This window comes from Varroa jacobsoni, unplaced genomic scaffold (genome assembly GCF_002532875.2).
Source record: "Varroa jacobsoni isolate VJ856 unplaced genomic scaffold, vjacob_1.0 contig00015, whole genome shotgun sequence".
Taxonomy (NCBI): domain Eukaryota; kingdom Metazoa; phylum Arthropoda; class Arachnida; order Mesostigmata; family Varroidae; genus Varroa; species Varroa jacobsoni.
The window spans coordinates 1-12,719 of NW_019214397.1; the positions used below are offsets into that span (position 1 = coordinate 1).

A 12,719-nucleotide genomic window follows, 5' to 3' on the forward strand; every position below is an offset into this window, starting at 1 on the left:
AGAGAGAGAGAGAGTAATCTCAACGAATTAATTTCCATGTAAGAGATGGCAGCTTTCGCTGGTTCAGTTCTCCACTTGCCCACATGCCGCGACCCTACCATCCACCAGCTATTTGGTTGATTTTTTTTTGTTTGTATATCGCTAGCCAGAATAGAAAATGGCAGAAATCTCTCTTCTTTTAACTGTCTTTTCTTTGTTTCTCAGTAAAAGTGCAGAGAAGTATTGGGCGCAAACTTGAACGGGGCCGCGTTTCATGTTGCTGCTGTTGCCGTTATTTGCTGCGGCGAAAAAATGCTTAGCAGAAGGAAAAGATATAAGCCAGAAGAGAGCAGAAAACTGGAAAGGGACGGTTCAGAGCAGCGTATAAGGACAGGGAATGGGATACGGAAAGATTAATAGATATTGACTATCTGGTACGATCCGATGCTCTTGCCCGCTCCCCGATAAAGCGACGGGGGCGGTTGGGTGAGCGGACGGTCGGTTGGTTGAACTGAAGGTCAGCAGCAGGGGCAATGAATTCCTTTGTTCGTCATCCGTATTCGAGAGCAGACGGCGGCTGTCACGAAGGCTGTGGATAGTATCCAATAGCCATTGCAGTGGTGCATGGTCATCATAACAATAGTAGAACCCTTGAGATAACGATGATGTTGATTCGGTGGTTCCGATGTCGCTGCCAGCGATGGTGCTGATGAAGGACGCCGGGTTATAATAATAATGGCAACCGGCAAGAACGAAAACAACGGACTGAGCGGCAGGGAAGAGTTCAGCTGTAGGTGGAGGGTAATTGACGCTGAGCAGTAACATGTGTATACACATGTCTTGCTTGCGATAATGTACACGCGGATACAGTCGACGACGGACTGTGTGCCTTTATGTGTGTGCACGTTTGTGCTTACGTACAAAGATGGGAAGTAGGCATCATACACGGCTCATCCTTGACCAGAAATTATAAAGTATCGATATTTTATAACAATGGTAACGATGATTCTTCTGATTGAGACACGAGACTTTGATAGATTTTACTGGAAGTAGAGAGATGAGTAACTACTTTATTGAAAGTAAACCAAAACAAACGCAAATAGCGCTAGTATATTGGGTGCTGATGCTCGACTCAATCATATGTATCATCGTTAAAAGCACAGTCACACGCGTCTCAGTAGACGAGACCTCCGCAGATCTCCGCTGGGGTCACTTTAGTAATTAAATCGTAAATATACTCTAACAAGGGATACGTCGACGATGTTGTATCTGCGCCTATCTTTGTCTAATAATTTCAATACTATTATATTGTGTAGTACAGCCTAGAGGTATGCTCAAGACATTCAAACAAGCATGCAATAAGGCTCAAACGCCGCATCTGTGATGCCAAATTACCGGTGGCTGATAGAATAGAGATCATAAAGGCATTGTCGGCATGACAAAAATTGCTTTCCTCGAATAAACAGTCTCGGGAGTTTTTCATTTGTTTGAAAATAAACTAATTACAGCAGATCCTAACAATGTATACGGTTTCTTTATTGTTGAACGTTTCAGTGGTGCTCCTGGACACGACGACGGAGACATCCCTAGAATGGACGCGATATCCGTACGGGCCGCAAGCCCGAACTCCTGGCGTGAGTGTTGCTTCATTTGCGTTATTTTTTAGGAGTGATTACATTTGTATTGGCATGAACTAACAAGAGATTGTCTCAGAATGTGTCCAATCAGGAAGGACTGTGATTAGGATCATCAAAAGGAAAATAGCCTTAATAGTTTCTATGACACGAGCCTTAAGTGTGAATGTTTTAGGTCGTGGCATGATAAATAGTACAAGTAAACTGTCATTTTTTACTTTCGTCTACATGAACAACAACAATTATGTTACTACGTAATACTGCAACAAATGTTTGCAAATCCAGTTGCGATCCTTTGTGTTAATCTGTCTGTTAGCTTTTGCTCCCGGACCTACTCTGATAGTCATCTTACAATATTATTGTATTTTTACGTTGAGCATGAGTAAAAGCAATCAGCCTGTTAGTCTTTTTGATATATATATACACATTACAGACTAGAGTCTACAGAAATGGCATTAGGGTTAATGGAGAGTTGTATATCTCCCTCATGTTTATATATCAATGCGCTACAACTTGGGCGCTCTGCGACGTCCTACTTGGTTCGATCCACGCTATACAAATACCTTTCTCTCCGACCCCTGAGTGTTTCTGCGCTTCCATGACGCTGCGGAAGACTATTCGTAGCGTGCACGCTCTTATCCGAAGGTTGGACACTTAATGATTTTTCTATGGGCTACTTGCGTTGAGGAGAACGACCCCGGGGGCAGGGGATCATGGCACTTATCTGATCCTCGCGTTGAAAACTTCCGATGTTTCCTAATGCAAGGAAGACGACTGAAAAGGAGAAGACGACACGAATGAAAAGACTGAAGATTGTCGCATGTACTTGTACCGCGTGAGATGGATGTACTTCTCAGCGACTTATACCTCTGACAGTCCCCCCCCCCCCCCGGTAGTAACCTCTCCCACTGCTTACCCGTCGGCTCTATTCCGATTTTTGTGGGAAGACGGCAAAAACCTTATGAACGGGATGAGGGAAGAAGTTTACAGTGAACTGCGTTGGAAATCACTTCTGAGCCCTGTCTGTCCGGGTGAAGTCTGTCGTAGTCATGTGCTTCGATGGTTGCACCCCATCCGCCCCCAACTTGCCCGTCTGGCTCTATACAAGGCGCGGGCTACTCAAAGAGCTGCTGAACCGGACTTGGAAACGAACGGAGGAATTGTGACGCGCGGGTGTTTTAAGATGGTTTCAGCGTCAGGTTTGGCGAAAGCCGACGCGACCAAAAACCAATTACGAGGAAATTCTCCCTTGTACGCACAACCCTCCGCTTGTACGTCCTCTTTCTCGAACACCTCTTCCTTCTGCTCATTCGTGCTAGTTCCCTTTTTCTTCCAGCACTCTTGGCGAGAAAAGCAATGAACACAGCTGGCAAGGAAACTACCCTTGCTGTTCGCTATTGGCTCCATGGGTGCTACTTTAGCGAATGGTGTTCAACCACCATCCACTAGAGGCGACTGGTGGGAGCTTTACTATGTAGCTGCCAGACGAAAACTCAGTCAAGCGCCGCCACATTTGACGCTGAAGTAACTTAAGGAACGGAGTGCAGCTGAGAGGAGCGGAACGGGTGAAAGAGACCAAAGAGAAAGAATGACGAGGAGGTGAGAACTAAGCGCCACGAAACAAAAAGAAGAGACAAAGGGAAACTCCTCTAAGAGTGCGCTCGCTCAGGCTTTAAGACGGACGGCAGACGCTGTACTATGTAGGGAGAGCTGCGTCTGCTCCTGCTATTGCAGCTGTAGTTGTCCCACTGGCTGACTGGCACGAGAGGGGAAACGGAAAGGTGCAGAGCCAATGTGTCTGAGTCCTTTGCTCGCCCCGCCTATTCCTTTACTTCGCTCCGATGGCCAGTTGGGTCCCGGCTGTACGATGAAATGGGGATCTAACGGCCACCGAACGGATGGAGGGCGTCGCTGAAAAGCATGGAGTGAGGCCAGTGTGCTTCAGACCCTGAAACACTGTTGAAATACGGCCAGCCGACATCACAAAGCTCAACAGAGATAGCCGTAAAGGCTGTCTTGGGGTAGCAGCAGCGGCAGGAGTAACCGGCAGTCGAAAATTGCGTCAGCTTTGTCAGGTCCACTCGCTCGTCGCGCTCTGGAACAGCAACAGGCAACGCAAAACAGTAATATATATAATAAAAAGGATAACACGTATGAACACAAGTAGAGTATTATGAAGTACTATGCCATGTGTATAGTGACTGAAAAACTTGAGCTTGAAGGTAGAGTTCCCACACAAAGGATACTACCAGTTCGAGGAGTAAAGCTATACGAAATTTCAAATCTCAGTTCAATCGAATCATTTGAACGACCTTGTTGTTATCAGATTATTCAATAGGATAGCGTGAACTTCTGTGTGGCTTCGACCATTATTAACAACGTACAACGACGTACAACAGATATGACCAGATCATCTGTTAGGGATGCTGAACTATGGGTGATCAAGTGCGGTGCTGCCTGTATTCTTACCTTTATAAGGCTCATCTTTAGTACATGAATCTCTTAAAATAGAAAACGGTTAAAAGGTCCTTGGTTTAGAATAACAACAAAAGTCCCCATCACAGAGTATGTGTCCTCGTCATACATATCTAACGCCGCAAATAGGTGGACATTTTCATCTAGAATTGACTGGAGTTGATGTATGTAGATTCTGATTGTTCTCGTTGAACATTATGCCACAAACTACATCGGTCCGCTGCTTCAGAATACTGCTCTTTAGGCTATCGATGCCGTCGACTCTTTCTGCGCTTGTTTTGAAATTAATGCTACCATATTTTTCTAGCGAGAAGTGCAGCTTGTCATATTGGAGATAGCATACAAACAAAAGCTGTAACTAGGAACTTAGAAATTCATCCTGTAGAAATTGACCCCTCTCCGCAACTAGGATGTTACAGAAACTTCATGTTTGATGTACCCGAAGCATTGTGATATTTATAAACCATAGAGCAAGTTAGATCCTGAGAAGTGTTGATGTTGAGGAGTAGAAAGCATAAAAAAGGCTTATTAAATTAGGTTTTATATTGTCTGTTATTACATATGCCTGTTCTCTTTGGATGCGACTGTTTAAACGGGATCGAGAGCCGCTACGCAAAAGACTATAGGTAAATACTCCTGTCGAATAACAGAGTATTCAATGGCTCAACATCTGACAATTGAACGCTGTTAAACGTTAACGACGAAAGTCCTGACCAGCATTTAATTACTCTGAATCTATGACTAGAGCTTGAGGAAATATTTGGCCTGATGTTATGATGAAAAAAACAACTGTAAACGTTTTATCTCAAAATTCCGTTTTCAAAAGCCTTTTTGTGCACAAACGTGTAGCGCCGAATACTTATTGTATTAACTCTGCCGCTTACCTTACCGACACTATTGTAAAAAAAAAATTAAACTGATAGTGTTTTATTTTCCATTGTTAACACGATTGCCTGTCACCGTTACCCGGCTGCCATTACCCCTGTACTCGTGCTTTGCATCGGAGAATACCCCAACAGCGAACCCGCTTATTATGCACTGCTGCCGTCGCTAATGTCTTTTGTCACTGTCCCACACCTTCCTAATGCTTTTTAGGTCTTTCCAGTACGAGCGATCTTCTCTTCGTGCTTTCGAAGGTGTCTTGTTCGGTTTGTAATAGTCGTAGTAGAGCATTATCGTTTTGTAGGGAACCGATCGTATGTAAACTTGATATATTTCAATCCATATATAGGCGTAATAGGCTGCACTATCACCAGTTGAAGATTCGGAACTAGCAGCGGCAGCCGGAGACGGGGCAGGCTCACTTTTGCGTCTCATATGTTTCTATCTTTGCAAGCCTGATTCGTCTGTCTACTAGCTTACGTCTTCGATGTCGATGTTTCTTCATGACACCGGATCTACTAGTGTTGCGTCGGCTAGATAGTCCACTCTCTGTTTGGGGCATTCGAGGGCACTATGACACCAGACTCAGATCCGCTGTTTCGCTTTGATGAAAGATTTAGAGCCGATATAACAGCAGCCAGTACGGGAGCGTGAGTCTGTGCGTCTCGGTTTTTTTTTTGCCGAATCGCTTGATGCTGCCACTCGATAGTAATCATCATAATAAGAAGAAGATAATGTTAGCCATTGTAGTTGTCTCAGCATAGCTCGTCTACTTATTTGCCGACTTTTCTACAGAGTTTCTCGACGACATCCGTAGAGCTTCGTGGCTTAGTGGCCGTAATCAGGGACTATTGGCAACATCAGTAAAAGCAGCAGTAATATAACTATTGTCGACGACAGCGGGAGTAACTTCTCGGCTGTTGTGTGACGATGAAAAGACAGAGAATGATAGGAAATTAGAGAAACAAAGCACTCCAAGATACTGGCTGCATTACTCTAGTGCTATAGCCGGCTGCGAACCGCACTCACAATGAACACGGTAGATTGCATTGGCGGCCCCGGGACGAAGGACACAGGACCTCGAAGTAAGGGAGCAATAATACGAAGGGATGATGTGGTGGGAAGCGATGGGCGCTCGAGTACATGTGTTATGCTCAAGATAAGTAACTGGACTAGGTGCGCACCGCTTGTAACTTGATCGATGGCAAGTTATTTTTAGCGTACTCTTATTATTAATAGTTGTATGGTCTAATATCAATATAAGTAATCTGGGCATCCGATTAACGGAAAAGCTTGTCATTCCATTGACTGAGTCTAATTCACATACACACACAAACACGCCCGTACACAAAGAGACAGGAAGATACATACGTTAATACTCACTCACCAAGAAATAGAGCCAGCGGCGCAGTAGACCCTTGCCCTGTATAAGCAAGCAACCCATATCGTGGGGTAACACGCACCCCGGCCTGCAAAAATGCTCAGTAGATCGACAAGATTATGTTTCGAAGTATGTTCCCTTTTTTTTTTCGCCAGCAATGTTGTTCGCGCTGTTCTTGAAAAAAAAAAGAGAGAAATTTATCCGAAATCATGCTACAGTTTAATCAATTCAGTACTTAAGGCTGTTTTATATATAATAATTGATGAAGATGCTGTTTTCTGTAAACGACCTTCCTGTATTACTATGGAAAACATGAGGCGAAAACATCCGTGACGTGATACAGAACAACGAAGTAATAATAGCGAGGACAGCCGTACTGATGCATAGGTAATAATACACGATTGTATACCACATATACTGTTCGCCATTACGTTGAATATACATGTATCTTTTTACGATACTCATCGTTATGGTTGGCTTTGGAACGACGGCGTAATGGTCGTTCGGCATTGTCCATTAAGCATGCCTATAGGATGAACGAGCATTGACTGAATCGCATTTGGCAGACTTATTCTAGCGTACAAGGTAAAGTTGTACATGAACGTAGAGTAAGTCTAACGTATACGATCGTATTGAGTGCCGAAGGATCGATGCGATGATGATGGATGGAATACGCGGCTTCGGTGTAGCATCAGGGGGCAGGCAAGCCGTAGAGGTGGCGTTGTGAGCAAACGAGCGTAACTAGCGTTAGGAAACCAATTAAGAGCAGAAGGATAAGCAAGTGTTAGATTGTAGAGGATGTTGCCGTCTGGACAGAAAAATAAGAGAAGGCCACTAGACCATTGATCTGTTCTGATACGGTGATTTTGGCATTATCCTAACCCAGTCGCAGATTACTGATACTTCGTTTTACAGAGATGGTCTTTTCTCTAAGTAATTCTATCTTTTGCAGCTTTAAAGTTTGTTTGTGAAAGAAAAAAGCACTTTTGGTTGTTTTTGTCTCTCATGGTCAGTACAAAAATAGCGCCGCTAACGATCCAGCTGCTGGTGAAATTAGCTCTTTTCATACGAACCAGCTTTCGTACGTAAATGAACATGTTCTATATTATGAATCATAATAATGATGGACAATTTGAAGCTACTAGATCATCTGTAGAACCCTGGTGTTTCCGTTCTAAGCATTGAATGTCACTGACCCCTCTCTAAAGGTTTCGATTAACCCTACTAAGCGATAATAGGTGCAAACGCGTAGATAATTATCAGCAACACCTATGTATATACTAAATGTTACTGATGGAGTTATCTCAGTGGAAAGCAGATTACGTCAAAAGAAAATATATGCTTTGATAGGTCTTCACCTCAGGGGACGCTGCAAACAGATGTTATATGCTCGCGTCGTTGGTAGCTTTTGCTCTCGCTGTTGCGGGGTAGCAGACGGCTGCAACAATGACCGCAAGACTAACTTAGTTCTCGTTGTCTGTACTTCTGTTGCTTTTCGACTGGTGGACTCTTACTACTCAACGAAGCAGTATAATGCAGCAAGCGAGTGCAATAGAAGCCTATGCTTGAATGGGCAATCATATATAGCGTAGTAACAGCGGCCCAGCTCTGCTCCGGTTAGCAGGAGCCGTCGGAGGGCGGGCGGCTGGCCGGCCGGCCAGGAGACAACCCACAGTCTGGCGCCGGAAGTGACACCGGAACTCGGGTTCGATTGGGCTCCCCAGGGGGCTTGCTGCGCTCGCTGGCGACGAGGCTCATTCGATGTTTCTTCCTTCAGTCTTTCCCTCTTTTCTTTCCACGGTAATGCTGAACTCTCTTTCTCGTTCACTCTCGATTATGGTCTCACTCTAATTCGAAGCTTGTGGCAGTCCAAATGAGGCCGCCAATAGTAGCGTTGGTGAGCCAACCTCGGGGTGAAGCTAGGTGCGTGGGCAAGTCCGCCATACTCAGCTGCACCAGTCAAGCAGTAGCAAGTGCTGTGCTTCAGACATCCGAATGCGTGCTACTAGTAAAGTACTGCAGAGACCCCCCTGCGGATCTGCGCTTCTGAGCCGGGAGCAGGAAATGGCGCAGCGGCGATTTACCAGCACTCCAATCACTTCAATCGGTCAATACGGAACCTCAGGGAACCTCAAATGTAGATAGGGGACGCGATTGCAGCAGCAGATGTAACTGTTCAAAAAACAGGATTCTACAATTGAATGTTGCTTGCATTTCTATATACATGTGTGTGCAGCTGAAAGCCGCGGGTTTCGGACATGGACTCATCGGAAAGGCGCAACAGTTGAATCAAAAACTAATTCTGATATTTGCCCTATTCCGAATAGAGCGTGTGTCCAAGCGACATGCTTTGCCGAGATCAAACAATCCACTAAATGTGGAGACAAGTTATATTGTTATAATGTTTCGACAAGCCTTCAAGTAGGTATGTATTTACTTTATAATAATTTTAATTACGCTGAATAGGGTTGATATAAAATAACAACATCGTATGTCTCTCGTAACGACCAAAGCTACACACCTTGTCTCAGCCCTACTCAACATCTCATGGAAATTAATAGTAACGAAGATTTCATTATTCGATCTCTATTTGATAAGGTCGCTTTCTTTAGATATGTTTCTCTATGGTTACTAGAGCTTTCTATTTAACTCATTATGAACTACGTCGTATACCATGACCGCTCCTCACAGAATAGATATATATATATGTATATATATATATATATATATATGTATGTCGTAATTTACTGGATATAAGTACAATTTACTTATAATATTTTCCTCAAAATCGCCAATTCACCGTCTTTCCAACCGTGTGCGTAACGAAGGTTTTACAAGCAGTGTAGGACGTTGGTAGACAAGGTTCTTGGGTGTTCTTGATGAAGTTACTCAACTACCGGGTTGCTCGTAGATCGTGATGGCTCAGTAATAAGGTGCCTCAGGGAGCTAAGAACATTAGGGAGGAGTAAGATATGATGATGCATTTGAAAGCATTGGGGGAGAAAGGCCTGCGAGTCATTGTCACGCTTAGCGACCGCACACTTAGCTTTCGTTTGTGGGATCGACGCAACGGCTGTCTCGGTCTCTTCGTCGTTATCATGATTTTCTCACTGAGCTTCTTCCCTCTCCTTGTTTAAGCCCCTTTCCGTTTTGCCCCCTACAGATCTCCCCCTAATTGTCAAGACACTCGCTTTGAGAACGCCCTCAACTATTGTGAGCCGGAGATAGTCACTGTCGCCATTTGAATCGACTAGTTGTAGCCGTGGTTGTAGTTATATACAAACAAAAGAGGAGACTATCTCCATCAGAGACACCCCAACAGAACGGCTAGTGAGTCACCTGCCCGGTGCTGGACAAGACTCCCCGCGGTGTTTTGCCTCCATGTTGAATGTCTCACCACGGCGAGGGTCACTACCGCTATATTGCCAGTCAAGCGTGCCTTAAGATATGTTAAGGGGGCGGCGCGACACGTTATTTCTATCAGACCAACCTGCCCTACACACCTTGATAGCTATCTACCTAAGAATCTACCGAACCGGAGGAGAGACCACTCAAACAAGAGGACAACGAAGGTTGCCCGCTAGTTCGACTACATAGACATTACCAACAAAAGAGAAAGTGCTGGCTGTATTAGGCACACCGCTTGCCTTATTTTCTTACCTATTTGCCACCTCATGGCCGCCGCCTCCCTCCTTTTGCACTCGGACATAGTCAGTAATCGATGGCCGCTATTGGAGACAACAAGGGTAAGAAAGTAGGCACAGTACAGGGCAGACGCTATATGCCCAGCTATGGAAAGCTTGTGCAAATACCTATAGGTCTGCGATACCCTCTATATATCTTGCTTTGTACAGCCACCACTTCTACCTGTTTAGCTGGTTATGCACTATTCCCCTCGTGTATGCTCCACACCCACCCCCGCTTTGTATAGTCTTTTCCACTCTTTCTTCTTTTCTGTTCCGGTTATTGGTTTGTCTCCTGTTGGACACATTTAGAAATACGCAGAGGCAGATATAGATGGATATGCTGATAACGAAGAGTGTCGAACGAATGGCATACACAACAAGTGCCCCCTATATGTGTCTTGTACCTTACTATCGCGCTTCCCTGACAAAGCCTCTCCTTCGGCTGCGCCCTTCGCCTAGGAGGCGTTGTGTTCTCGTAGCAACTCTCTGTGCTAGGCTTTGAGCGGATGAATGTGTGCTCCTCTCGGTACACGAACAGGGGTGCATAGTAATGTACTTTTCTAGAAGGTTTTCATTATCATCTTTAGTTGCCCTCACCCCCCCACTTGGTTTGTAGGGTTTATGTACGTATGTATCTAGGTACTTCCCCGAATCTCTGGTGGAATTGTACTACCTGTGAGTGTTGCCACGATGTTGATCGGCTGCGTGAGCCTAGATTGCTACGACAACTCCCAACACTGCTATTTCGACAACTGATTCTATATAAGTCAAATATTCGTTCGGATAGTGTGCGGGTGACTCAGCATTGATTATCTGTAATTACAAAAGTGTAAAGGCAATATTACCGTATTGCCCGATTCCACTTTCATGGCTGATCTAATCACCTACGGCAGGCAATTCTGACCGGCTCACATTATTTACCTATTAACAACGTCGTTCAAATAAAAAGGTTTATTTTTCGAATTGTTCAGCGGAAGCTATTAGGTCAGTCTTTTCTGTACAAGAGAAACATGCCGGTTTTTGACGATTAGCACGCCTTCATTCATTTTGCAATGGATGAAATCGCAACTAACGGACGATGGAAGCAGCCTACAGAACACCATGCAGAAGGAGTTTCCGCTTCCGCTATTAGGCCTGCCCTCCACTTAAACTTATACCTTCCATGCAAGGAGATTGACTTCGAGAATCCTGTATGTCTGCGTAGTTCACTGACAGAGCGCTCGGCTTCGCCAACGGTTGAGACAGACTTCGGAGGCAGCACAAGTCAGATTAACCGGTACAACGTTATCTCTTCGCTTATCTGTTCTCGGCACCTCCCTTGCGCTCTCAATCCTCGGTAATATTGGAGGTCTTCGCGGATCTCGCGAGGTCACAAGGGCGGCAGATGCATGCCACAACAGAAAGCTGATGGTTCGGGCAAAAACTGCGAAGGGGTTACACTCGGAAAGCGTCAACTTCGACTGGGAAGGGAAGGACGACCGAGGCGTGAGTAGGGTCGAGATAGCTGATCGCAGGTGTTGCCTCTGTGAGTTTAGGTAGAAACAGCCACAAATAGCTAACTGTCCCCCCTTATCTCGTCCGTGTAGCAACAGCTATGGACACGTTCTTCCTGGCCCGCCTACGTTATGCATCTCTGTCATATACCATATATCTACCGTCGCAGTACGAGTAGGTCAACCAGCATAGTCATTCCTTTGAGGCCTTCGCCTCTGTGAGAACGCTTTGTTGCTTGCGGGATGGCTGACGGAAATAATGCATAGTAGCATTAAGGTATACGGGCTCTGACTTTTGACTGTACGATGCATTTCTTTTACTCTATTCCTTGTATACCACACCATGCACACCATTATATATGTACGTTCACGTAGAGCTATGCAGTTGTACATTTGAGCCAACTATGAGCCGCACTTCTTCATTCAATCGACAAGTGACTGACTGATACAAACGCAGTCTGAGTATTAATGACTGGTGAAACTTACACCGACGTCATCATAAACGTGCCACGTAACGACAAGCGTACACCTCTGCAGATCTTCCCGGTTATGAATTGAAACAGCGACAATATACAAACACTGCGTAAACTACATAGTGGGGCTAACTGGATAAGTAAATACGTGCTATACGTGCCAGTGACGAAATATTTCAACATTGCTTCTGGAATATATTTGCTTGTGGAGATAAAATACTTTTACGACATAAAAGCACATATCGAAAGTAGAAGATTCCACTCGATTTGCCTAAAACAAAGACGAAGATAATAGTGGAATTTCACTACTTTTCATACTTTGCACAATTTCGAAACTTTCCGTTTACATTTTACTGGTTATTCTAACCTGCAGAAAACAACATCTGTCATTTATTATTCACGCAATAGTGGATAATAATTTGCTTCCGGTACACGACTGCGGATATGCGCTTACATGAAGGCGTTTGCCACCTACAAAATGACCCGATCGATATGGTTAGCTCTCCTGCTTCTCATGGGTATAAGCTCCGGATACAATCCGAGAAGGGTTTTAAAATCTGCTATTGCATACACGAATACACGTATATTACTAGTTTTTCTACATAAAAATTAACCGCCATAGACAATAAATTCCATAGCATAGACGGACAGCAGTATTTAAATGGTACTATACCTATATAATATCTTGGAAACGTATATATATTATCTGCCCTAAC

General features: G+C 44.5%; 1 protein-coding gene across 2 annotated transcripts in view; it reads left to right on the plus strand.

Moving 5' to 3' along the window:
* Positions 1-1,533: 1,533 nt before the first annotated feature.
* The window catches only part of Eph (Eph receptor tyrosine kinase), a gene marked incomplete at its 5' end in the record, with an annotated part of 58,259 nt that continues 47,073 nt past the window's right edge, over positions 1,534-12,719 (plus strand). For both annotated transcript variants that reach the window (XM_022850919.2, XM_022850920.2), the window contains 1 exon segment: positions 1,534-1,613. In XM_022850919.2, coding sequence (XP_022706654.1) covers positions 1,534-1,613 — 80 coding nt within the window.